This window comes from Electrona antarctica (assembly GCF_951216825.1).
Source record: "Electrona antarctica genome assembly, chromosome: 15".
NCBI classification, from domain to species: Eukaryota; Metazoa; Chordata; class Actinopteri; order Myctophiformes; family Myctophidae; genus Electrona; species Electrona antarctica.
Genome location: NC_136796.1, coordinates 13,950,757 through 13,978,676, shown reverse-complemented (window position 1 = coordinate 13,978,676; position 27,920 = coordinate 13,950,757). Strand labels below are relative to the sequence as shown.

Genomic DNA, 27,920 nt, shown 5'->3' with positions numbered 1-27,920 from the left:
CAGCTGCAGGCGTTTCATTTGATTTTCATTTTAAGCGTGCATGAATCAATCAACGCCGACATAATCATTAGCTTTAATGCAAGCAAACACACCCGCCACGTTATCACGTCCACCTGTCAAAATGACTGCGGCATAGGTCGCATCATGTAGGGCAGGCTTAATAAAAAACAGCAAATAAACAAACACGGCTAATGAACCAATCATTGCACCTCATATTGGTCTCTTGATCGTGACACGGAACGGCCTACCTGACACATTCCAGTGTTTGCGTCTCGTCATTCCAGTCCCATTCTTGACCAGCTGTATCAAATGATGGTAAGTATAAGTTCACCTGTTAACCTGATATATTTTACCATCATTCATTCATTCTCATTATTAAATATGTTCATATTAATTAAGTCTTCTAAAGTTGTGAGCTTCATAACGCACCCTCCTTGTGTCCGTCTGATGCTTGGACATTAATGTTGTATCGTAGGTTCAACATATTCAGCAGGTTAGCAGCAGGCCTAGCCAATCTAATGTTATTAAGATCCTTCCTTTGTCACTGTTTATCGTAACCAGGCAACGGCCAATCGAGAGCAACACGGAAGCATAATGTTCGACTGACGCGTGTGGCCTAGAAAACCTACACCATGACCAAAAACAAACACAAAAGGGAGACCAGACCACACACATGACTTAAGTATAAATGAATTTATTAAAACAAAAAATATATATAGATTAGATGCCCTTTATCCACAATGGAAAGTTGGAAACTAATTTTGCTGGGCTCAGTACAGTACACTACAGATACAGGCTAATAGTTGAGAAACCACAGTAAAGGGGTTCATGGACCAAATATTACCTAAACACTGTCTAGAATACCTGGTGTAGAAGTCTGTTTTTTGGACCACTCTCTTTTGTAGCCTCTGAAATTTGGAAATTACAGAAGTTCCTATTCCATTGTAGAAAGCAGGCAGAGGAGGTAGTGGAAGTAATCAAAACCCCAGTTAAATCCTAGAAATTAGAATCTTTACAACACCACAGCATTTGAACTGTTTTTTAGGGTGATGATATGTACATGTTCAAAGAATGAGTCCAGTCCCCAGCTTCTCGTTCTGTCCGTCAGAGCATCCACTGGCTCCAGTCGTTCAATATCACAGCTGTTACCTAAAGAAGACAAATTAAATAACACAATTAAACATAAAAGTCCAAACCTTCTGCATTGACAAATCAATCCATTATTAAAACTGCACGTAGGGCAGAGGTCCCCAGGGTGTAGCCCCTGGTCCCTGCCTGGCCGTTGGGTGCCTGTGCCTGTGGTGGTGTGGTTCCAGGAAGGGGACCAGGGGCCAGGCCCTACTGTACATTGTACAATTATCGTGATGTAAGATAATTGTAGCTAAGCTAGGTATTCACTATTCACATAGCCTGCCCTATAGAGCGTCGCAGTCCCGCCCCCTCGAGATACCCGGAAAAGAAATCCCCGTTCATTTTCCTCATAGACTTTTCACCGCGGACAAAGCCAACTCTTGTCGTGACAAATCATGACAACAAACACAATTTTTCGGGCTGAACAAATAATTAGAAAGAAGAAGAAAACGGCAGGTTACAACACTTTTGTTGTTTTTCTTCTTTGTTTGGTCCAAAATATTGTGTTTGTTGTCATGATTTGTCACGACAAGAGTTGGCTTTGTACGACGCTTATAAGGTCTTTAAATAAATACGTTTTGAAATGTCCATGGGAAAAATGCATTGGGAACTATTTCCTGGGCCTGGCGTCGTCATGAAAGGGGGCGGGACTGCGACGCTCTATACTGTGATATCATAGCTAACTGTGATAGGATAGGCCTGTCATAGCTACTGTAGGCCACACAATACATTTTCACAGCTAAAGGAAATAGAGTCTGCATACTATACTGGTTATGCTGAAAAAGCCCTGCTGTATTTTAATTTTCTAATCCCACGATTTTGTAACCCATTTTTCACCCCAGTGTCAATTATCTAATGTGATCCTGGGCTCTACACACCCTCCGCCAACCTAGTCCCCATATATGGGGGACATGGGGAGAGCAACGGACTTGAACTCATGCTTCCTTCATGCCCGCGTGTCCAAGTTGCTCCTTTACACCTGACGGGGGAGTTTCCCTCCTGCTGTATTTTTATTGCGTTGCCAACTTTTCGATCAATCAGATCTTAATCAGGACAAAACCTGTATATGCAGTGCTGTAGCCTAGGTTTTTTCAGACGGTATACCAAAATTATTCCGTGCGCGACATGCACACAAATAGGCTGCAATGTGCTCACACAAGGTCAATGGATAAAATGATTAGCAGATGGTATATGCTTTTTCCCCAAAAAACTTCGGCACAGCATACTACATATATAGCGTATAACGGTGGACTACACCATCGTGTATGTCCTGATGAAGATCAGGACATATACATACTGTAACATACAGCTATCTGATCGAAATGTTGACGAAGCAATAAAAATACAGTATAACTTTTTCAGCATTACCAGTGTGCAGACTCTATTTCCTTTTGCGATACTGCTGTTTGTCTTGCAACTGGGCCACGGAAGTTGTGTGCAGTTGTGCACTACTTTCCTCATCATGTTTTTGACCACACTCACCAAAAAGACTGTGCACTTGTTCATCTGGCACAAAAAATGGAGGACCTGAAAGACAACAATAACTTTTTGACTTGCACAGATCCTTTTTATTAGTAGAGGACATTGCTACAGTGTCTATTCATGACCAATCTGATAACAGAAGCTCCATGAGAACCGTGGGTGAGCGTCTACATTTACAACAGTCTGTGCACATACAATATCAAACAGACAGACTGTATATTACATAAGTGTTCAGAGTTCTTCAAACTGTACCTACCTTTGTACAGCTCAGGATTGTACAGCAGAGTGTCCAGAAGGTATCTGCAATCCTTGGCCATCAGGGAAGTAATCAGTGTAGCATATCTGTGGCATTATTAGAATAATGGTAAAATGATGTCAAATTATTGGCATAATGACTCAAATAGTGAACATTCTGTTTAACGGTTAAAGAATCTCTTCCATCTTCAATGACAAGGCAGCCTTTAATCTCAATTGTTGTAGCTTACTTTTCTCTGTCTTTTGGGTTGATGGCCACTAGAGAGCCCCTGTCCCAAATCGCTCCAAACTGGCCCTCAATAGAACTATAGAAAGGAGTAGATTGTTTTACAATTTGCCCGAAAACGCCTCCTTGAAAACTGAAAAGGCATCATTCAGTTAAAAAAAAAAAAGATTATGAGTACCTTACCTGGAGAAATTGTATAAGTCACATTGGTACAAGGAAATGTTTCTATCAAAACTCTGTGGGGAGGAAAAACAACTATGTAGAACAGCAAAAACAAACATGTGGAAAATATGCTAATCAATGGTCTGACATGTTGTGTTGTATGACTTATCAAGGCATGGATGACATAGAATCTTATACATTAGTATAGAGGGTATGCGCGTGACATCATCATCAAACCCGGAAGTTATGCAGGAATGCCTACTGAGTATAAAAAACTACTTTCTGGCCATGACAGCCCATACATCCACACAGAAAAGTGTGATCTGATTGCATTAAACAACGTTAAACAATGTTAAACTCACTTTGCACGTTGCTTTGCCGCTCGATGTGCCATTCACTTTAAAGGACAACTTTAGTTTTTTTCAACCAAGGTTCATGTTTTAGGATGTTATTAGAGAAACTAAAAGATTTTTTTTCATTTGCTGCTTTCTTTTGTTTTAGGGATTTTAGCTGTTTTTGACAGGGGGCGGGGGCATTCGAGCATGGGGCTAAATATGTATTTCTTTACAACATTTTATAGCGATTTATTTTTTAATTATTTACTATAGTCCTAATAAACGCCAGGAAATTTTATCTGGCCACAAAAGATCACGGGATCTACTGAATGTGTCAAACTGACATTGAGCCTATGACACACAGTGTGGCTTCCCCCCAGTAGGCTACCTTCTCATTCAGTAGATCTGTGATTTTTTTTGTGGCCAGATGTAATTTCCTGTGGTTTATTAGGACTATAGTAAATAATAAAAAAAGAAATCGCCATAATATTTTGTAAAAAAAATACATATTTAGCCCCATGCTCGAATGCCCCCGCCCCCTGTCAAAAACAGCTAAAATCCCTAAAATGAAAAAAAAAAATATATCTTTTACTTTCTCTAATAACAACCTAAAACATGAACCTTGGTTGAAAAAAACTAAAGTTGTCCTTTAAGCATGCGCATACCCTCTATTGTCCTCCTAACCCTTATATTGTAGCTTTTATGAGTAGCTTTTTTGACCCATGAGTCAAACCTTGGTTCTCCGTGCAAGCACCAAAATGTCTACTGTTGTTGAGATATAATTGCAGGATAAACGAAGAAGGATAAGCTGAGCTTTGACCTTCATGCAATACCAGTTAACCAGTAGAGGTCCTATCCGACCACCACAGGATCTACATTTATACTGAGCTTTGACCTTCATGCAATACCAGTTAACCAGTAGAGGTCCTATCCGACCACCACAGGATCTACATTTATACTGAGCTTTGACCTTCATGCAATACCAGTTAACCAGTAGAGGTCCTATCCGACCACCACAGGATCTACATTTATACTGAGCTTTGACCTTCATGCAATACCAGTTAACCAGTAGAGGTCCTATCCGACCACCACAGGATCTACATTTATACTGAGCTTTGACCTTCATGCAATACCAGTTAACCAGTAGAGGTCCTATCCGACCACCACAGGATCTACATTTCTCAACAGACGAGCACTCATGACATTCATGATCCACCACAGCTGTGTTCGTTTTAATATGCTGTATCTTAACACACTTATATAATCATACTCAACCACAGAAATGGGTCAAAAACTCAAAATAATATTTTATTCACTAAATAGTTTCAGTGATATACAGTGGATTGATTGAATTATTGTGAAAGGGATCTTTAGCATGTAATGCTTAATTTGTACTTTATTGTATAACCATGTCCTGCAATGAAAATAGCTGATCTACAAGGTCATTGTGGGCTTTTACATTGTTTTGTTTTTTAGCACGGGACAACATTGTACAACAAAATATAAATCAGGCTTAAGATTCAAACTAAAGGCAGGGTTCAATGTCATCACATTGAAAGGGACAAACTTCAGGCACTCTTGCATGGAGCAGGAAAACAATACTTGAATTTTGACATGGTTATTGAAGTACATTAAAAACTTATACCTTTTAGGTCTTCATCAGGGTACAAATACCTGATGTAACTGTAAAATATTGAAGACCTTAACTGGTTGTTGTTGAATATTGCCTTTTTTTAAAACTAGAATCCAAGTATTTTCTGTTCCTGCTCCACGCAAGAAAGCCTGAAGTTTGTCTGCTTCCATGTGATCACACAAATAGTTGGAATCAAGACAGTTACAGTACTGTACCTTGTAAATCTTTGCTCCCTGTATGTTAGAGACAGGCTCCACACTGTAGGTCAATTTGCTTTCCTCAAAGAACTGTCTGATGGCCTTTTCACTAATTTCGACCCCAACTACGGAATGTCCCATGTCTGCCAGCCTGGAGTTCATACAAGTAGGAGGAACAGATTTAGGATTATTCAAGATTTGTATTGTTACATTTTACATATGTACATATAATTATTGGAAATTGAAAGGTTGTCTGTTTGACACTCTGCTTTCCCAGTACGAGTGTCGACGTGTACTTTATACCTCATACTAAGCATTTAAAGTATGAGGTATAAACTAGCAGCCTTGTGTTCATACAACAGAAAGATTGGGTATTGGTTAAGACTGACGTTATGTATCTTTCACTGCTTTGTCTCAGCCACTGCGGTGTATTTTTTGACATTCCGTTTCTCTCAAGTTGAATGTTGCCACTAATGTTGGAGCAGCCATAAACTACACAGGTTCATCCTGATGTTATGGGCATCTTTGTAAAGTTAGTGTTAGTAAAAAGCAGGTAAAAGAGTAACATTTGAGCAGACTAACATCAGTCACTTTCCCATTCAATGTAGTACAAGAGGCTAAGAGCCGACTGTCTACACCGCAAATATGTCGTCTCCGCCTACAGGAAATACGTTGCCTGCGACAATGAGACCCGTTTCTGAATCTGTCTATAAGGGAGAGATGCACACCCCTACTCGATGGACAACTTTTACAGGGGAGATCCTGTGACACCCCCATAATGAGAACACAGGGTTTATGGATAACACTGTGAAGATAACATGTGATTTTCATACCACTTCATATCTACGGCTTTCCCACAGAGAGGAAAGAAGAAGCGAACACCCGTCCGGCCGGCAAGAACTTTCTCGATGTTGCTTTCCAGCATCCTGTTGAAAACAAACAGACAAAAAGACTAGAGAAGTGCCATTATGAACGACACCCTGTGTAAACCCCTTTTGGATACTTTCATACACTCTTCTGTGCATGCAGAACTCCTGCTGATCTCAGAAATATTAAAGGCTTCACCAGCATTACCAATTGATATTTCAAAACTTAAAAAAAACTCCCATCTCAGCTATGTCATTTTATGTAACCCATAAATCATTGAAGCAAGAAGCCATAAGAGGCCATGGTTTACACTTTACAGTGACTATAGAACAGATATGGGGTGTTAGGCATGACATGTGGAGTGCGTAAAAAACAGTTAACACAGCTGTTCTAAAAGCAATGTAAACCACAACATTGCGTGACTTATTATTGCCATACATTACATATCCCAATTATTCTGAGAATTAAAATAAAGTAGTGTGTGATTTTCCTGCACAAACAATGTTTATACACTGAAGTCAATAAGTCAAACTAGCTGTTAAACTAGCAGCTCATTTCTTGCTTAAAATGTTATCAGTTTTTGTAAATCAAACTTCACGACAAAATTTGACATTGTACAGTAATACTGACATGTAAACACTGTTTATAGAGTATTTTACAGAGGCTTTGAACATCGCTCCGCCCAGTGCCCCTTAATATCAACTATGAAACTATTTGTTTTATAACATTAATTTAAATCCTTCCTGGCAGGGATGTGAAGCAGGGGCTGCATGATCATAACAAAAGGAGTTGAATTTGGTCCCATCTCCCTGATGTGGTAAATAAAAGCAAGGTGTTTTACTTGTGCACATGGGGCTGATGGAAACCAATTTTGTCCTCCTCCCAGCGTTGGTGCCATTCGTCCATGGCCATGACCCGATCTGCCTGTGCCGTCAACATGCTGTTTGCCTGGCACCCCCACCTACAGGACGATGACAATGACGCCAGAATCTGCAAGAAGATGACAATGACACCACCACCTGCAAGAGGATGTTAAAAGACCAGAATGGGGAGAGATGTGAACAAAGAGGCAATGGTTTACTGCTAAACTAGGGACCCGAGGTTGGTAACACGCACGCGCACACACACACGCACGCGTGCGAACATGCCTGCTGCATGTGTTGTGACTTGTGACATGTATAAAAATCCCATTATCCATCATGACTCATGTAAAATGACTGCAGAGAATGTAGGTAGGTATGTGTCAAATGCACATACTGTACTACTGCCAAGGTTATGATGGGTTACAAGCTTTGCTCCAGTAGTGATTTATTGTATTTTAAAACACCATAAATTACACAACGTTTGTGAAGGCCGTTCACGCCCGAAACGTTGTGTAACTTATGGTGTTTTAAAATACAATAAAACACTACTGGAGCAAAGCCTGTGTGCGGACTACTTTCTAGGAATAGCCAGGAACTGGATGTGCGCAAGCCACCTGCTTTTTAAACTATGATGGGTTACAAGGATTTATCATTTATATTCCCACCACGTTTGTGTTTCCCAGATGTGAAATGAATTTCATGGAAACAGGGGCAATGTAATGGTGTACCTAGAAAGCATGTATCAGGGATTATCATTGCAGGATAACCTCTAGCCCAGATATAGACACGACTGGGATTAAAGGTGTATAGAATACAATCATAGCTATTATCTTCTGTGTGAACACATTCCTGGAGCAGAGTGATACAGCTGAGCTTACTGCATGTCTATCATGCTATTATCTTGTGGGTGGCTGACTGAGGTTCAACATAAAAACAATCGCACTTTCACAGATCTTTCTGATTCTGATCATTATCTAACTGGAGTGGGCATCATTACTTATTACGTTATTAGACTATGCTTTGCTTATCTCGGTTTTTGAGGGCTCCAAAACAAGCTCGGCGGCCTGTTCTTGAAATGTGTAATCCTTAAATTCTATGAATCATACATACCCCTTGGGCCTTAGCCCGGGATAATGATTGACAGGCAGTTAGTAGAGCATGCCGCATGATTGACAGATGAGTCACAACACAACAAGGATATCTGCAGTTTCCCAACATTGGCATAATCAGTAAAACGATTTTCTTTCCTGAGTCTGGCTGGCGTTTAAAATATCAGAATATGGTTAAATAAAATGTTTTGTTTTTGTTAGAAACCTGCAGCATACGATACCTGTGCCGCCGTACAGAGATGTTGTTTGTGTGTTCATGTATGTATCTGATGCACGTGCATTATATTGAAGCTTACTTCTGGTATGGGAGGAGTTAGAATACACACGTGACGTGAGGTGTCCCGATTTTCGCTGGACCCCCAAAGTGAACGAAAAATATTTATAGTTTCTGTAAAAAAAATATATACATATACCAATACCGTATATAAACAAAGAAATAAAAAAATAGCAATAAAAAATAATTTAAACAATAAAGGGATTGTCATTTTGTAACAGTATTTGCTAATAGAGAGATGACTTCCGCACACCCGGTAGGTTTGGAGCAGGTGCGATGATGACGAGGTATATACAATGTGAAAGGAGGGACACCCGCACACTGCCACTTGCTGGGTTCAGAGATTTTTATTAAAGCAAAGCAACGTTTCGGTCTTGCGACCTTCCTCAGAGTGTAACAGTATTTGCTGAAATCCTAAAAAGCCTCTATACTTTGTGTTGCTCAATGCTCTTACTTGCCCAATGCCCAGCCACTGGCAGCCAGCCCCCACTTTGTTTTATATTAGCGTTTATTGTCATTGCCAAAAATTTGCCAGGCAAATTGCAGCGGATCACTCTAAAGATAATGCTAGGCGACACTATGGTGAGCTGCAGTACTTACTATCGAACACAGAGTGGCGCAATAGTATAATTAATGGCTGAAATGACTGCAAGGACACAGCTCCATTTGATTGATCATCATGTTATCGTTTTGTACCATGCATGTATGTACCCTAAAAACATACTACAACGAATGTAATAGGCCCATATGATAATTGCCATTGGAAGACAAGACATAAATTATTTGATGAAACATCAATCAATGCAATTCAGGCTATTAGGCTTTTGAAGATATAGCTCCGACTCAATGTATACAATGTATACACTCCTTTTTATGGTAACGGACAACGGACGTCATAGTTTATATTTGTTTAATTCACCCTACCCGGCTTAGTTTATCCTGGCTGCCATTAAGTGCCATTAGCCTGTTACACACTTAAAAATCGGCTACGATCGAAGAACATGAGGTAGATCTCTCCAACTACTGGAACGGGAACGTGTTTCCAGGCCATTGCGATTCTGTGCGTAATTCGGTGTTTCCAAAATGTTCCAGACAGTTGTGCGGAACCGCTGGCTTGGCCAGATGTGCGCGTTTTCTTTAGGGCGCGACGACATCGCCCAGGAGCCGCCAGAGAGCCAATCACAAACACCGGGGGGCGGGTCGTGTGTGGGAAATGTTGTGGTGGAGATCGAAAATGGACAATTTAACACCACGCACAATCATCATATCATGCCAACAAGAGACGCGTGCATGTCCCGTGAACTGAATCGCAAATGCCAGGACGTGGAGTGAAAAGGAAATTGCCAGTGAGGGACGCAGCATGGTTTACCAGCCGGTCCCTCTGAGGACGAGTCGGTAAGAAGACTCCATCGCGCCGCCGTGTGCTCTCTCGTGTACTGCCTGTTTGTGGAGGATAACGTTGTAGCGGAGTGAGTGGGCGCCGCCTATTTTAAATGCAATCTAAATCTAATTGTCCAGTTGATATCTCCAAAGATAGCTCGAATATTTGTATTGGAGATCTTTTTTGGGGGAGGCTCGTGTTATCATATCAGTGCACTGCACACGTGATGAGCCCAGTAGCTTTGTGGATAGGTCACTAAACTGCATATTCATTTTTTTCATTCGGGCAAAATTAATTATGTTCATACTTAGGTCATCATTCGGCTACCGGTAGACCTGCATGGCAACAGCACACAGTCTGTGATTTGACATTTAGGGATTTATAGGGATTAATCCTTGTTGTATCATGCTTCCGTAAAGCCTGTTCGCACTGAGCTGTAAACAGCTGTCAGTGTATTGTTCTCGTATAGCAGCGCTCAGGCAGCAGCAGCAGCGCACCTTGTTGTCAGTCACTCTCTCTCACGACGCTCAGATGTAGAGAGGCGGTGGTACTAAATCTAAAAAACGCTTGTCTGTAAAGGCGGGACAAAGATATACTCTGTCTGGTCCTAGAATATGGTTATTAAAGATACAGGTAGAAGTGCGGTGGTGTTGAGAGGTGCATACTAACGCGTCCCTGTGTGAGAGCGCAGAGTCTAGTGAGAGTGCTTGTGCCTTGTGAAGACAGCCAGGAATGGGCGGAGGAGGCATTCACTCCCCGCCAGCCGTGAGATGATTTTTTATGGACGCGCCCGGGCTGTGCGCATGTTGTTTGCGCGTGTCAGACTTGTAACTTAATCATATTACAGACAGAGGGCTCGTAAATCGAAAGGAGGGCCTCCCGTGAAGAAAAATGTGGATGCCACGCCACGGCCCCCGGTCACTGCAACCGGTTATTGACTGACAGTCGAGAGAGCCCTAAGCCTAAACTCCCCGTGATTTTTGCTGTGTGAGAATCAGGACGCTCAACAGTTCAGTGCGCAAAACCAGAGCGACCCGCTCTGCTCTGAGCGAGGACTGTGCTGTGTGCTGTGCATGCCCTGGCTTCTATAGGTTACTTCAGAAGTAGATGAACCGGCTGCGACCACTTCTGAAGGATCTACATATCACTCTGTGACAGGTAGGCTATAAGCCTATACTTTTTTGACACGTCACTCAGAGGTTATAGAAGTGGACTGTTAACGATTTTACATGGGTGTCACATAACCGCCGTGTCAGATATGGCAGTTATCTATCAATCCATCATATTACCATTTGACATTCACTATTGTAATGCTTTATGATGTAGCCCATAAAACCAGTTAACAGGTCTGAACAACATGGCTTTTGGGAATAGGCTTCACACAGACTGAGATATTTTTGGCGGTAGACTCAATATTGCACATTAACTTCCCGTCCATCACTAAACCTATAGTTCAGGTGTCAAGTCATTTGACAATAATGATACATAAATGACTGAGTTTCATTGTACAGTCATTGTACACACAATGACAGTTATGACACACATTACACAGGCAACATGATAGCCTACTGACAGTGCAAGGTAGGTGAACAGCAGACTATAGCCTACCAACCTTTAGTTGTCATCCTGTATCTCAGTCTGATATGAGTCACATCCCCTACAGTACAAGGGAAACAAATTGTTCCAAATAAGTAATTAAGACTTGGGCCCCATTGACAATAGGTTTACAGATTGTTCAGGGCCAGAATAAAATCAAACACAACAAATGGTTGCATCTGTTTGGAATTGTCCTATTATCTCTTGCATTAACACTTACCGCAACAGTTTACTGCCCATGAAAAGCACTCCTGTATAAATTCAACAAGACTCGGATCATTATGGCAATTAATTACTCTCTATTTATTCATTTATTTAGCCTATTGATGAGCGTAGATTGTGATTTGAGCGACTGCATTAAATGGTGTCATTTTGGATAAAATATGAAAGTAATCAGGGGGAGTGAATGAGGCAAAACAAAAACTCATACAAAGAGACCTAATCTGGTTTATGAAATCATTAGTATATCTCCTGTCATGTAAAGGTGTGTAGCACTGTGTGTGTGTGTGTGTGTGTGTGTGTGTGTGTGTGTGTGTGTGTGTGTGTGTGTGTGTGTGTGTGTGTGTGTGTGTGTGTGTGTGTGTGTGTGTGTGTGTGTGTGTGTGTGTGTCTTTTTTTAGGCAAGAGCTTTCCATCTTAATTGGGTTATTGTGTCTGTAATATATACACCCTGGTGACTAAAAAGCCTAAATACAGTGTTTGTTAATGAGTATTGGGAACTCATTGCATCATTTCTTGCCGTTGCATATAATTATGCATTTTCACATTGTGAGAATCATGGAAAAATAATGATTTGTGGCTGCAGTTTTTGAGGCATCCCTCAAAACAGGCAGTGTTCATATAAGCATTTCCATGATCTAGGGCTGGCTAGGCTTCCACTAAAAGGATTGAGACTATCAGTGTTCAACCCCTAAAAGCTATTATACATCTCAGGTCACTTTGCTAAGTGTTGAAACCTTTTAACACACTCATGCAGTATATATAGATCATTAAGAAAACAGACCAAGAAAAGGCTATTATCAGCAAATATTTTGTAAAATGGTTAAAGGGCTACAAAGAAATCAAATCTTTACAAAGAAATCTAAGACATTTTTACATTAATTAAGCATGTTATTATGATACAACATACAATAGCCAATAGTGCAAACAACACCATTGATTTAATTGCACACCTCCAGGACACCTAAATTGAACCCCATTTGGAATGTACCCCGCGCTCCTTATCTCGGGGTCGGATCATAGATCTTGTCCATGTTGTCAAGGTTAGAGTGTTCCTAGGTCAATCTGATCTGTGATCAGCAGAAGAGGAATGTCTCCCACTCGAAGCACCAGAGTGCAGATAGCCAGATAAGAGACACTGCATGGAGAAGCGCTGGCTAATGAGGCAGATGCATTCAGCTACAACATGCTGCTTCTGCTGTATATATGCTGTCACCTGTGCTACCAGCCAAACACGCAGGCATGCACTCGCTGCATATATATACTACATCGTAGGCAGGATTGTTCCACTCTTTAATGCTGCATCCCCCCCCGGTGTGTGTCTTGTGTGCTATAGCAATATACCCTCTTAACTATACTTTTCTGTCAGCATGTGACTGAAAACAGCACTTCCAAAATCAGTGAGCCAGCCAGATAGTCCCTCTAATAATTGTTCCTACCCATCTTGTTCATTCTGTTAATTAGCCCTCATGGCGTTGGAGAGCAGCATATTGCTGAGACATAATTAATCAACCCCGCTTGTAATTATGCTAGGTTTGGAAATAGGAGCACTGTGGGGAAGCTGGTTGCATTGCGGGGCATTCAGCTTGAGGTAAACATCTTATTAACTGTGTCAAAGCCCCCTCTACCCACACAAGGCAACCAAGGGTTTTATTAAGGTTGAGAGGAATGCACTGCTATCAACATTATAAAAACGCTGGTCTTGTAAAAATACCAGTGCTTAATGAAGTTTATGTACATTATCGTTCTGAGGTGGTCAAACTAATGGGGAAAAATCCGTAGTAGCTCTTGCTATAGATGGAGAATATTTTTAGTGAAAAACCCCTCCAAAAAACATTGTTCAAACATTGTCAAGTGTGTTTATCTCTGTTTCTTGTTTTGTTTTTGTGATGTTGTATGGTATGTGGAAATGCATACTGTGTGTCGTATGTCTGTGCTTATTTGTCTGTATGTGTGTACTTAACAAAGGCATGCTAGCTGTTTATGTGTGGACGTGAGTGTGCGTACTTGTGTTTTTGTGCACATGTAACTGTGTGCATGCTCGGTGCCTGCCTGCCTTTTTCCTATTCTATGCTAAGTTGTGTGCCATTGTCGTGTGCTCAAAATAGCCGCACAATGTGTTGCAATGTGACGAGGTGTGATCTTGTAGATCTGCTATTTTCGACCTGGCACACCGTGCAACCAAGTATAAATTAAGCAATACAAGGCCTCAACCATGCAGGGCATGTGGTGGTTGACAGCAGAAAATAGAACAAATCATAGCCACACACGCATCGCATCCAGGCCGTAAGCCTTAAAATAAAGGTCTGCCAGGAGGTGCTTAAGTGGCTCCTGTTTTGACCACAGCAGTGTGCCCCCCCCTCCTTTTAGATCGCAGTGTAGACTAGAGTGATATGACTGCAGACAAACAGACAAACCTTCACCGCAACCTCAGCCAGTCAGTCATTCGGTCAGAGGCTGAGAGCGGCTGTGGACTCGGCTAGAAGCACTGCACTGCTGTGTGTTATTGTGTGTGATTGCAGCTTTGGAATGTGCGCAGGGTACGGTTGTCGTGTGTTCTTGCATGTGCACACGCCTACACATACAGTGCAATGAGTGCATAGAGCCATATACGATTCAATGCATACAGTACAAGTCACTTATATAAAGACTTGCATGCACTATCAGGGTACTTGCATGAACATTTAGTTACAAAGACTGGTAGTTTAATATGGGAACCAAGAATCTACAGTACACTGCAAAATCCTCTGTGTTAGTTTAGCTCATCAGTGTATATGGACCATTTGGTTCCATTTGTACACTCTGAATTAAAGACACCTAAAGGACCCCCTGGAGCCCCCTCAAGGATCCCCAGGATTCCCCAGACCCCACTTTGAGAACCAGTGTTCTAAATGAATGCAAAAATACACAGAGACTGTCCTTGGCGTCCTGGCTCTTGCGCTCTCCCTCACTCTGCCTCACACACACACACGCGCGTACGCTCACAAACACGTGTGAGTACGGCACACAGCAACCGCGCACACACACATAAACACAATGCGGCCGTCGTTTGGGCCCTGGTCACGTCGTCACGTCTTTCAGTCCTATAATGAAAGAGTCCAGGGTTTAATTTTAGTCCAAGTGAGCCTCTCACCTCACCACAAGATTTGAGTTTTCTCTCAGAGCACTTCATTTCACTGAGCTAATATGTATATAGCCAGCTTTAGGCCAGAGACAAAAACGCATACCAGATTATGTGTATAATTATAGAAGCATGTACGTGTGCACGCGTACTATGCTCACAGTCACACAGAGTTTCTGAAGAAGTACCCAGATCTTTACTTCAGTAAATGTATCAATACAACAATGTAGAACAGTGGTCCTCAGACACGTTCATGTCAATGTCCACCATTATGTATTTGGTCACAGACCCCCATTTGACAAGATTTTGTCCCAGAGACACGCCATAGGAGAATATTTTAGTGTTTCTTCTCTATTTTTGCCAAATGTTTTAGAAATGGCAGATACCTTCCACGGTGAGCTTGTAGATTGGCTATTTTTTTTTAAATAGCCAGTGTAGAAAACAGGGTTAAAGTGGTTAAACTGATTTTGATGCTATATTATCTCATTTTACCGGGGACCCCTGGAACCCCCTACAAGGACCACTGGGTGTCCACATACCCCACTTTGAGAACCACTGACGGATGTAGAGAAAGTACTGTAACATTTCAGAGTCCTGTATTTAAAGCATTGAGCAAATGTACAAAAGTATCTAAATATAATTACAGCACTAAAGGTAAAAGTACTCATTATGCAGAATCTTCAATTTCACAATAATATTATTAGTAAGTAATGCATTATTGCTTATTTTAATGTTGCAGCTGGTAAAGGTAGGGCTCATTTGAATTCTGCTGAGTACCGTGATTTATAATACATCAATCATAATAGCATTTATCAATAAATGTTTTGTATAAATATAATATAAATCTGCAAGTAACTATTCTAAAGCTGCCAAATAATTGTAGTTGAGCACAAAGTAACCCCCCCCCCCCCACACACACACACACACACACACACACACACACACACAAACTCCCCCTTCTGAGATGTAGCGGTATTATAAAGTATCAAGAACTGGAAATACTCAAGAGCTGAAAATACTGATAGTAAAAGTATCTCAGAATTGTACTTATAAGTAGCTTACAGTACTTCAGTGAATGTTCACGCACGCACGCACGCACGCACGCACGCACGCACGCACGCACGCACGCACGCACGCACGCACACACAGTCACACATACACACAGCACACACATTTACAAATGTGTGTGTGCACGTACAACCACACACCTGTGTATATTGAAACTCACTAAACACTCCTGCTGCCGGGGTTGAATGTGCTGGAATGAATGACCTCCCGGCCGCCCATCAGCGCGGCGCCGTGCCTCTATCATTCAGTTGACACTTCTTCAGCTGGCATACCAAATCAGCCGGGAAGGGACAGGGATTTCTTCTGCTCAGACAGTCAGCCCATCCAGTGTCAGTTTACGAGGCTACTGTATGTAGTCTCTCCAAACGATTTCAGACGTAATGGCGATGCGGCTGCCTCTTCTCGTCTCTCTCTCGCCTCGCTTCGAAACGACTCCTCTACCCATGGGAGAGGGAGCAGGGAGACGGTAATGGCTACTTATTTAATTTGGGAGAGTTTACAAAGTCAGTTGCACTCAGGAGCCGATGCCTTATATAAGTGTACAAAATAGGTGAAATTATACACAGTAACATTCTCAGTGTTCATTTATCCATTTGTAAGTCCAACAGTGTACAAATATATCCAAATGGAACACTTTTCTTGGTTTCTTTCTTTGGTGTGTCACTCTCATCACTGCTTTATTGTTTTGAATTGCCATAAATAATGTTGATAGAGTAAGTGAGAGGGAGAGGGAGAAGGAGAGAGGGTAAGTGAGAGGCGAAATTTAAATTCCATTTCCCCGGATGAGTAAAGAGGGGGACAGAACATCAGGCAGGAACGGTAGAGGGCAAATCCCCTGCTGGAGAGGAAGAGGAAGATGAGGAGGAATGAACTGCGGTTCAGCTGCCAACCATGCTATATTGTTATCCTCCTCAGTTCCTCCATCCATCCCCTTCTCCACCCCCACGCCCCTCACCCTTCTTCCAGCCAATATCTCTTCATCCATCCATCTTCCCAACTGCATTTTCCCCCCATTAACTCCAAATCCGATTACAGTCAATATAAGAACTCAAATTCAGAATAGACATTCAACAGGAAGCTAGTGCATAAGGTCCCACTTTCTCCCCTTATGTGTCCTCCTTTAGGATTGTGTGTGTGTGTGTGTGTGTGTGTGTGTGTGTGTGTGTGTGTGTGTGTGTGTGTGTGTGTGTGTGTGTGTGTGTGTGTGTGTGTGTGTGTGTGTGTGTGTGTGTGTGTGTGTGTGTGTGCGCGTGCGTGCGGTCCTGTGAAAGAACGAGAGAAAACTATGGAGAGAACTGTTTTCACTGCGTTCAAAGTGGGTGCCTGTATAGATGAGTGGATAGAGAGGCCATCTGGGAATCGGAAGGTCGCCGGTTTGATTTATGGTGTTGAAGTATCCCTGAGCAAGACACCCAACCCCTAGCAGCCCACCCCACCCCACCCCACTCCCCAACCCCCTGTGCACTTGTCTATGCCATCTGACATAATATACAATACATAGACATCACTTTGGCCACTGGATCATATGTCAACGTTGCCGTAACTCTGCTCAGTCCGTTGCAAGAAATATGCCTACTGTACCTGTTGACCTTTTTTCTGTTTTGTATGTTTTGTAATAATAATCAAAATCTACAAAGTAACTAGTAACTAACGCTTTCAAATAGATGTAATGGCGTAAAAGTACAATATTTGCCTCTGAGATGTAGTGGAGTAGAAGTAAAGGTACCGGGAATTGGAAATACTCGAGTAATGTACAAATACCTCAAATTTGTACTTAATTACAGCTAGTACTTAAGTAAATGTACTTAGTTGCTTTACACCACTGGCTGGGAGGGTGTGGAACACAACACAGTACAGCAAAGCCTGTTTATTCTAATCCTGTTTCTTCGTCTTCAAGCTACTACTTGACGTTAGCTGATATTAATACAGTACACACATTTCTCACTGTGACTCCCACAAGTCTTTGTAGTATTTACATAATTTCGCCCGTGGGCTCAGTTGTACTCCATAATTGAAACTTCCCAGAAGTTGTGCCATATTTCTATCTAGAGGAGGAACACAACATCAAAGAGTTGTTGGTCTGCTTTCGGTTTATACCTGTCCTGTCTGTGATTAATTATTTGACGTGCTTGTCTTCTGTCGTTCCATGCTGAGGGATGAGACAAGACAAGAATAATAGAAAGAGGAAAAGTGGATGTGAAAAGAGGGTGCTTTCAAGTAGATAGTAAAATCCTTAGTGGAACTTAGATTAGAACTGAGGATTTTATTGTGTAAATCCTTCGCTCTGGCTACTAGTGCAGGAGAGGAAGGAACGAAGGGAGGGAGGAGAGGAGATTTGACTTCATTTCATTTTGGGAATTAAGGATAGAAAGTGAGGGAAGGAAAGAGAAAAATAAGGACAGAAAGAAGCACCCTCTGCCCTCTTCTCACCTTTCCTTGAACCCTGTGCTTCACTCTTAAGGCTTGTCCATTCAACAGGCCCTATGGCCTTTTCAAGCACTATAGTCACACAGGAATAATGATCCATCATTGATCCATGACTTACACACACACAGGGAGAGAGAGGGAGAGCGCAAGAGAGAGAGAGAGAGAGAGAGAGAGGGAGAGAGAGAGGGAGAGAGAGGGAGACGGAGAGGGAGAGAGAGCGTGTCAGTTAATTTGCAGGTCCGTGGAAGTTGCTATAGGCCCCAGTCACGTTCAGACATGCCCTAGAGTTTCAGTGGTAAACATTCGTCATTAATGCTGCTTCACGGTGCCGGCCATAAGGTGGATGATGTCGCCTGGTGGGTACGGTTTGGTGTTATGTGGCAGACGTGGTGCTGCTGGCTTGAATTGTCATGACAACAATTCCGGAGAGAGATATGTTTCTGCATAAGGAAATGTCTCTTTATGGTTAACACAACCTGGAATAAAATAAAATAAAGTGAAAATAGCAGTTCTATAGAGCGTCCTTTCATGACGACGCCTGGCCCAGGAAATAAATCCCCATGCATTTTTCCCAAAGACATTTCAAAAAGTATTTATTTAAAGATCTGCACTAAGCCTCGAACAAAGTCAACTCGGATCGTGACAAATCATGACAACAAACAATTTTTTTTGGGACAAACAAAGAATTAGAAAGAAGAAAAAAAGGGGCAGGGTACAACACTTTTTTTGTTGTTTTTCTTCTTTGTAATTATTTGTTCGGTCTCACACTGCTCACAATGCATTTGCACCAAGATGAGTTGTGACCTAGCTTGTACATCAGGTATTTTTGCTTTTTGATTACAGGGCTTAAGTTGTTAATGGTACAGGGCTTAAGTTGTTAATGGTATCAGTAACCTTTATATGTTAACCTTTGTCTCTAAAACCTGTACTTGGTTGACCGGGGTCCCCCAGGGCTCCATCCTTAGCCTTATGTACTTCGTTGACTGGGGTCCCCCAGGGCTCCATCCTCAGCTCCCTCCTTTCTTCCCTCTACACCTAGGGCTCCATTTTTGTCTCATCTTTCTAAAGCCACTATTTGGGGATTTAGGAGTGGGGAAAGGGTGTTCCCCCACTAAAGTTGGTATTTTGGTTACCTGTCTAAATCCCTTAAACACCTCCGTTACCCGTTATATTATGCATAGGTGTGGTTTGGGCGTTACAATAATTAAACGAATCACCAGTCCACGTGCCATTGCCTTTAAAAGACCCCTTATGCCTAATTTGGCATACGGTTTACAGGTGCTTTTAAAATGAATCGCTAATAGCAATTTAGGGGAAAGCGTGCCAGCACGCCCATGACCACACCTCTAGGCACAAATACCGGTGTCGGCAAAAAAGCGGGTGATGCTGGACGAAAATACCATTAAGGGACAGAGAAAGCTCCTATATTCGTAATTTTCGGGCAGCGGCTGAATTGCGGGCCGCGCTGCGGGTAAAGGCTGCGACAAAATTGGAGCCCCTAATCTCATAGCTGCAAATAACTACTGATCACAACATGTTATGTTGTGGTGCTTGCACTGTTGCAGATCCACTATTTTTGCAGAATGTTCACCTAATTCCTCCAAATGTTTTCCTATTAGTCGCAGCGGAGACAGTATAAATAGAGGGAAGGACGTCGAGAGGGTTTTGTTAATAGGTGTGACAGTATGAAATAGCTCGCTGTAAGACGCGGAAATTATTTCCTCCTGCTCCAATTTGCTGGTTTTATTGTCTTGGCGGTAATAGGGAAGAGGCTAGTGTGCACTTCCATCAATGTAAATATCCCCAGTCAGCAGTTTTCTTTTTTCTTTTGTTTGTTTTGTAACACACAGTGGTGAAACGTTAGATAGAAAGGAGGCAATAAGGAATGCCGTCCTTGTGTCAAATGCGTTTGCGTTAGATGTCAGATAAGGAAACGGAATAAATTCCCCCTTGCCCATCTTCATTACCCCCATCATAATGACATCCTCTATTCCTCTATCACTTTTCTATTACCCCCCCCAACCCCCAGCGATCATTACGCACTATTGCCGGAATCACAAATCACATACTGTAGACAGAGCTTTAGATCACCTCCTTCCTCTGTCAGATGACGATAGATGCCTTCAGCCGAGTGTATCCTGAGGAAGATGGAGATTTAGTTCGGCGCGTTTGTGGCAGGGGATATAAAGCATGAAAGAAATAAAGGCAGGAAAATCAATGTCTTAACTAAAGCAGCGGGTGAATTATTGATGAGGGGTATGTAATGGGATCCCCAGTGTCTTTTTCAACACAACTTTAGTGAGCTTGCTGCTCATGCTGGTCCGGTAATAACCACAGGAGTAGAAGACAGTGGGCTCCTGCCAAAAACGACAACAAAAAAACGCAAAAGTCATAAAGATATTTATTCATTATTCGTTTAGTTGGCGAGAGCGGTGAAAAATATCTGCCTATGCTATGCCACTGTATTCACTCAGTCAATACAATACACAATTTCCATAAATGTCTGACATATTTTAAAGATAAATGCATCATTCATGAGATGTTGTTTTCCACACGGTACAATCTGTTACCCATGAATGTAAATATTAATGTTAAAAGTCACCCAGTTCAAATCCAGTTCATAATATACATCCTGCGCAGTAAAATCCTTCGCTTTGTCTTCGCCATTCAAGTCAAATCTGTCATATTTTTCTTATTCCATCCTGATTGGCTAAGATTTACTTCAAAAATGTGCTTTTTGTAGTGTGATGGGGAAGTTAACCAGCATCACCTGTGTGGCTTTATTTAAATTAATGTTTTATTGCAAGCGGAAAATGCAAGCATCACTTCTATTTGGCTGGAAGGGACGCAGAGATGAGGAATGTGAAGCAGAGGTATAGAGAGAGAGGGGGGGGGGAAGAAAAAGAGAGAGAGGGCAGGTGAGACCTGAAAGCTGCCTTTGTGTGGTGGCTGGCAGTCGGAACACTGGCCTTCACTGTGAGGTGTTCTTCACATGCACGCACGTAACTGCACACACGCACGCACGCACACACACACACACACGCACGCACACACACACACACACAGACGCACGTACAGCCGTTGGGGAGTTTATGGGGGATGCTTGGCATGAAAATACAGAGTTGAAAAACGGTTGCATGTTTTGAAATATAACAGAAAAATACCTTCTCCAGCTCTCTACAGATTAACGGTCATTTTCGGCACATAAAGTGGCTCTGTTTTGTCGCCACCTTCCAAATCTCCATTTCAGATACTAAACGCTCCCTTATTTTCTCCTCCACTGCTCCTCAACTGTATCTGGCTCTGTTTAACTGGAGCTTGAAGAGCAAGATAATATCTGGCCTCGTCTGCTAGCTGCTTCAGGTCGGCCATGCTGAAGCGAAATGCTCTTCAACAAGCAGACATCAATGTAGATCAGTGGTTTTCAACCAGTGGTCCGGGGACCACCAGTGGTCCTTGAGGGGGTTCCAGGTGGTCCCAGCTAAATGTGATTGAGATGTTAACCAAATGGACCCTTATTAGATTCTTACTCTTAAGAGCGTAAAATTAATGTCCATTTGGTTTTATTTTACACTTTCGAGAGTTAAATTATTTTTAAACATCTGCATTAGTTAATTAGAGAATGTAGAAGAATTGTTACTTTGATCAACACCTGTCGACTCCTAATGATATCACATCAATACAGCATGGAATTGTGGACAAAATCTTATCCAACAAAACAAAAGTCTTGGGTCCCAATTGGGGCTAAATCTCATCAAATGGTGGTCCACGGCTCAAATGCTGAATAAATAATGGACCTTAATATGAAAAAGTTTGAAAACCCTTGATGTAGAACATCAAGGAGCATACATACAAGCCTCCAATTACATGTTCAAGAACTCACACATCCCATCAGACAGTTATCATCATTCCCTGAATTTCCTTCCTCAATATAGCCTAATTTCTGTCTCCTTTTTTCTTCATACTCAAACAAGAAAACTATCACGGATTCACAAACACTGAATGATTCTGCTGTTAACAATAGAACAACTGATTGTGTCTGGATAGCACAGTCGTTAGAGCTACCGCCTTTGGAACACAAGGTCATGGGTTCCAATCTGGGCACTGCCAGCTCCGTATGACGATTAGCTTGGTTTGGTGCTACAAGTTTGCTGGAAGTCCTGGGAACTGATGGTAGGTCTGGTGTTAATTTATTATACCCCACTACAATTACAGCATTTGATAGCATTAGTAATCGTTCATGCAGATTTTATTGTTAATACAAAAATGGTTACAAAGCTGATCTGTGATGTGACGTGTTTGGAGCATGTGTAGCCTCCCTTTGGTCTAGTGGTTAACACTCTGTTTGCTAGCCATTTCGGGCAGAGCTAGCCCTGTGGTGCTAAGGGTGATACATTGAACGAAGGACCTTTTCTGAGGCCCACAGTAAATGTTCTCTTATAGCGAGAATCACACAGCATACCTCAAAAGAACGCTTAACTTGTCCACTCCAATTTTAAATTTTATTTTATTTTACCATCTTCCATTCTGGAGATATTTACCTTTATGTAACACCTGCTTTTGTAGTAACATACTCTTCTTGAACAAAAAGCCTAGTTAGGAGCCGTTTTATGTCAGACGCTGTGTATCGTTCCAACTCGGCTAGCCGAGGGACGGTGGTGTTGCTGTTTTTTCCTCCGAGGTGGAAAGACTGTTGTGACGCGGTTAGTGTTGCTGCCCGCCTGCCCACCTCCCGTAACACAACAGCGCATTTGCATTGTTCCATCTGACCGACGTTGATCATCATGATAAAGAAATAACCGCTCGCCGAGGGACGATACAATCCGTGATAGTTTTCTTGTTTGAGTATGAAGAAAAAAGGAGACAGAAATCTGACCAAGAGACACTCACAGTCACACACTACACACAAGACCCCTCCCATCCGCTGCCTGAAACAATCAGGAGGGAGCCCTCCCCTGCCTGAAACAAAGAGGGAGAAATAGGATAAGAGGTGGACCGTGCCGATCGGCTTGTTATGCAGCGATTCTGTTGACCTGAGTTGTATGGGAGTCTCCGAGCCGCCATTACGTGACAATACACCTCCCCCCTCCCATCCTGTTTTCAGGAAGGGAGGGGGTGAGGCATTTTTTTCTTTTTTTTTGGGATCACGTGACCGGAGTGTTGTGCTATGAACCAGGGCTGGTTGATGTATTGTCCGGGTGTGTATAAAGGCGATTGAAAGTAATCAATAAAAACATGTGCTAAACGGACATCTACATGTCCCGCACCGGACCGTTGGGATTCGAACCACGTAGAAAACCGTTTCCCGCAGGGGCTGTGTTAAGATGTTAGACTGTCACGCAGGAGGCCCGAGTTCGAATCCCGGGCGTTACATTGGTGCCGTGACCCGTATCGGGTTTCCCCGTGGGAGGAGGTCAAAAGGGAGGTTAGTGTAGCAGAGTGGCTCAGAGCCTCAAAAGTCTAATATCTCCCCCCAGTCCAGAGGGATATTCCTTTGGTCTAGTGGTTAAGATGTTGGACTTCCATGTGGGAGGCTCGAGTTTGAATCCCAGGTGTTACACATGTAGATCTGTTTGAGTACTCACTACAACTGATTGTGTCCGGATAGCTCTAGCTCAGTAGGTAGGGCTCTCGCCTTCGGGACACAATGTCATGGGTTCAAATGTGAGTACAGACAACTCAGCGTATGAGTCTTCAAGAATGCTGCCCCCCCCACACACACACACACAATTAAAACTGACCCTGTCACAATTTCATGCTTTTAATGTGCATACTATTCTTATTGCTTATTGCCTTCCTGCTTGGTCCTGCCTTATCGCTGCTTGCAGCAATTTTTGTCTAGTTATTATTATTGTTATTAGATAAATTAATTAAATTTTTATAGTGCTTTTCCAAGTGCTCAAAATGCTTTACAATGGTTCATTCATTCATATGTACATTGGGAGGTGAAGCGGAGAAGAGTTGACACCACCGTCCTCACTTCCCACACCAATGGTGGCAAGCTCGCATCGATCGACTCATTGGAGGCAATGTAGCCCCCTTTCTGAAACCAGCTCCTCGCCACTCGCTCTACACACTTGCCCTCGATATGCGCGTTCACGCGAGGCTGCGCCATATTAAGTGTCGTCCGAAACCAAGCAGCCTTGAGTGGAAGTGGCTTATAAAGCCCTCAAGAGCGAGTCTGTGCCGATCTAGACTCGATTGCCTTGTGCAGCCCTGTTCTCTGTCCGCATGGAAAACGCGACCTACAAATGTAAGTACCACCACAAATAAATGATAAATAAACTCCTCCTAAACAATCTTCATCTGATGCAGAATAGACAACACTCCAACTGATGTTCACAAGGGCTCTTTATTTACCCCACCGTGAAAAAAACGATAAATGAAAGTTATGAAACCACACAAACAAAACAACTTATGATTTTATAAACACCATGGATGTATATGACATGTCATTTTTGACACGCTGTATTTCCTTTTTCCATATTAATGAAATCCACATGTCACAAACATACACGATAAAATGCAATATAACTGTACAAACAAAATAACAGGTAACACAATTGCGTGATGGTAACCATGGCAACGAATGGTGTCTGTTTCCTGTTTCTGCACAAGGAGGGCGAGTGTTTTTCCAAACAGTTTTTTATACCCAGCACCCTAATCAATGGAACTTGATTCAGCTGGAGGGGCACTTTCTGACGAGGGAACCTCCCGAGAGCACTTCAAGTCAAGGGACTGGTTTCAGAAAGGGCTTAGGGTTCAGTGTCTTGCCCAAGGACACTTCGACAGGAGGAGCCGGGGGGACTCGAAACGCTGACACATGGAACATTGGACAACCTGCTCTACCTCCTGAGCCACAGCCGCCGTATCTTATTTTCGGGGGAAATCTGAACATTCCTGTTCCGAGAGTGTACTAGATACATTAGAGATGGTGCATTTCACCAAAACACCTCATTTAAGAGGAAGGTGAAAAGTGTTTTTTAAGAGAAAGTGTGTTTTTCAAAAACACAGTGCTGAACTCAAAGTGGAAAAGTTTAGTTTTTTTTCAGTTTCAATTTCTAAACCACTCGACTGTGAAACTGTGCTGAACTGTGCTACTTATCCTGTGTGTGTGTGTGTGTGTGTGTGTGTGTGTGTGTGTGTGTGTGCGCGTGCTTGTGCGTGCGTGTGTGTTTCTTTACAGTACGTGTATGTGTGTGTTCGAGTGAGTGTTTGTACTGTCTACTGTGAATCGTGTTCCAGATTGTTTTGTGTATATCCCAATCCATACGGTTTTTATACAGCTATACAAACAAAAGCACATACTCTCAGCTTCATGTACAGTTTTGTCAGGGCATCACTTGAGACGGTCGTTTATTTCTTGTATTTTTCTTACGACTAGCGATGGAGCTGGCTGTGTACTGATGTTTTCTTGTTTGTTTACTTTCCACTAGGAGGGGGCCTCGGCAGGCGTGCTGGGTGCCATGAGGCAGCGAGCTGGGTCTGAGAGAGAGGAGAAATCGCCCTTCATCATCCTCAACGGAAGCCTGGCAGCGGGAGAAGCGCGCACAGCAGCAGCAGCGGCAGAGACGGGCTAACAACACACATCTGAGAGCGAGCAAGAGAGAGAGGGAGCAGATGGGGAGAGAGGGAGCGAAAGTGTGAGAGTGTGGAATCTGTTTTTTCTCAAGGCTGCTTTGCCACTCAATGGCCAACTGGACCGTGGTGCTGCACTTTGGGGCAGTGATGTCCAAGTTGACTTGTTGTCCGAAATTAGATCCCCCGTGTTAGACGTTACGAATCGGTCACCCACCCCCTCCACCCCTGTGAGGCCAGAGCGCTGAGGGGCAGAGGAAGAGAGGGACTGAGGAATCGAGAGAGACAGATAGAGAGAGATAGCGGGGGAACGTGAGAGAGAGAGACTGTGTCAGGCCCCCATGCAGGCACGTAAGAAGTATGTTCTGCTGGGACTGTGCGCGTGCTGCTGGCTGCTCCTGTTCTATTGGGGCGGGGGCGTCCAGGTTCGTCTGCTCCACCTGCTGACGCGCCACCGGGGCGAGGTGGTCCGGCCATGGCCCAACTGGACCGACCGGGCCTTCCTGCCCCGCTACGCCCACCTGGACGAGCTCCAGACGGACCCGGGCGCGGCGGAGTCGCCGCGGCAGCGGCACCAGGCCTGGTCGAGCATCTACAGAGACAGCCACTGTCGCATGGAGACGTGCTTCGACTTCTCCCGGTGCCGCCGGAGAGGCCGGGACGGCTTCCGGGTGTACGTGTACCCCGTGGAGAAGAATGACCGCGTGTCGGAGAGCTACAGGAAGATACTCACCTCCATAGGCGAGTCGCGGTACTACACGGCGGACCCCCGCGAGGCGTGCCTGTTTGTGCTCGGCATCGACACCCTTGACAGGGACCAGCTTTCGGGGCAGTTCGTGCCCAACGTGGACGAGCGTATCCGCGGTTACCCGCTGTGGAACGACGGGCGCAACCACCTCATCTTCAACCTGTACTCGGGCACCTGGCCCAACTACACCGAGGACCTGGGCTTCAACATGGGCCAGGCCATGCTGGCCAAGGCCAGCCTGAACACGGAGCACTTCAGGCCGGGTTTCGACGTCTCCATCCCGCTGTTCTCCAAGGAGCACCCCCTGAAGGGTGGCGAGCGGGGCTGGCTGGTGCGCAACACGGTCCCCCCGCGCAGGAAGTACCTGCTCATGTTCAAAGGGAAGCGCTATCTGACGGGCATCGGCTCGGACACCCGCAACGCGCTCCACCACATCCACAACGGGAAGGACATTGTCTCCTTGACGACGTGCCGCCACGGGAAGGACTGGGAGAAGCACAAGGACCTCCGCTGCGATCACGACAACATGGAATATGAGAGGTAAGAGGGGGAGGGGTGTGGGGTTCACATGGGGGGTGTTAACGAGGTTAAGGGGAGAGGTGACATGGGGGTCAACGCAGATTCCAGAGAGATTTATAGGATGTGTTATCACACAGGAGCACTGGATTCTCTCTTTTTTTTAAATCAAAACAGCCATCTTGTGATTCTTTTTATTGGGTTCTCTTTTGGAATTTACAGAGCATTTTATTGGTCCCCTTACATGTTGCATGCTGACTTTCTCCCTATGTAAGGGCAATGGTAGCTTTTGTTCCCTACTGGTTATTTTCCTCTATCTCACTCACTCTCTCTCTCTCTCTCTCGCTCTCTCTCTCTCTCTCTCTCTCTCTCTCTCTCTCTCTCTCTCTCTCTCTCTCTCTCTCTCTCTCTCTCTCATAGACGTACAAATTAACTGTTTGCTTTTATAGCCATTTGGAAGTTGCTTTACAAGATGAAACACTTCAGACTAAGCAAACTCTATGGAATTTTAGATCTGGTTCACATTTACCAACAAGGCTCCTCTGTTTATGTGATGCGTATAAGTACAAAGTTGTGTTGGGACAGAGTTCTAATGTGCTCAGCTTCTGTAATAGCCGTGACCTCAAGAGCTTACGTAACCCTTCTAGTAAATGAAACTTATTATTTTGGACACGTTGGTTCATTTTGGGGCACAAGGGAAAATGGCATTCTGACGATCACATGCCGGTCACT

At 43.4% G+C, this 27,920-nt stretch overlaps 2 protein-coding genes across 7 annotated transcripts in view; one reads left to right on the top strand and one right to left on the bottom strand.

The window, feature by feature from the left end:
• Positions 1-753: 753 nt before the first annotated feature.
• On the bottom strand, positions 754-8,591 carry LOC306938579 (putative thiopurine S-methyltransferase). Of its 3 annotated transcripts, XR_013791752.1 has the most exons (10): positions 8,480-8,548; positions 7,130-7,308; positions 6,255-6,347; positions 5,440-5,572; positions 3,278-3,330; positions 3,099-3,173; positions 2,870-2,955; positions 2,614-2,658; positions 930-1,149; positions 764-821 (listed from the first exon to the last, which is right to left on the bottom strand). XR_013791752.1 is itself a non-coding variant. In XM_079522818.1 (9 exons), exons 1-9 carry the CDS (start codon positions 8,516-8,518, stop codon positions 1,013-1,015), a joined length of 837 nt encoding a protein of 278 aa, XP_079378944.1. In that variant the 5' UTR covers positions 8,519-8,550; the 3' UTR covers positions 754-1,012. The 3 variants fall into 3 exon arrangements, 2 of the variants coding, with proteins under 2 accessions (XP_079378944.1, XP_079378945.1); XM_079522818.1 differs by having other exon boundaries at positions 754-1,149; positions 7,130-7,307; positions 8,482-8,550; XM_079522819.1 differs by lacking the exon at positions 8,480-8,548 and adding an exon at positions 8,557-8,591 and having other exon boundaries at positions 755-1,149; positions 7,130-7,307.
• A 1,208-nt stretch (positions 8,592-9,799) lies between these two features.
• ext1c (exostoses (multiple) 1c) overlaps positions 9,800-27,920 on the top strand; it is a 136,346-nt gene continuing 118,225 nt past the window's right edge. For 2 of the 4 annotated variants that reach the window (XM_079522816.1, XM_079522813.1), the window contains exons 1-2: positions 9,800-9,929; positions 25,783-27,212. In XM_079522816.1, the coding sequence (XP_079378942.1) occupies positions 26,266-27,212 (947 nt within the window). In that variant the 5' untranslated portion in view covers positions 9,800-9,929; positions 25,783-26,265. Of the gene's footprint in view, positions 10,004-10,714; positions 11,074-25,782; positions 27,213-27,920 lie in introns of those variants that run through there. The other 2 variants (XM_079522815.1, XM_079522814.1) reach the window with 2 other exon arrangements.

Bases quoted from the DNA above. Each gene is read 5' to 3' on its own strand.
- LOC306938579 (XM_079522818.1), bottom strand. From the start codon at position 8,518: ATGAACACACAAACAACATCTCTGTACGGCGGCACAG. The intron at 2,956-3,098 runs GTAAGCTACAAC...ATAATGCCACAG, and splicing joins AACCCAAAAGACAGAGAAAA to ATATGCTACACTGATTACTT. The intron at 1,150-2,613 runs GTGAGTGTGGTC...TGTCTTCTTTAG, and splicing joins ACAAGTGCACAGTCTTTTTG to GTAACAGCTGTGATATTGAA.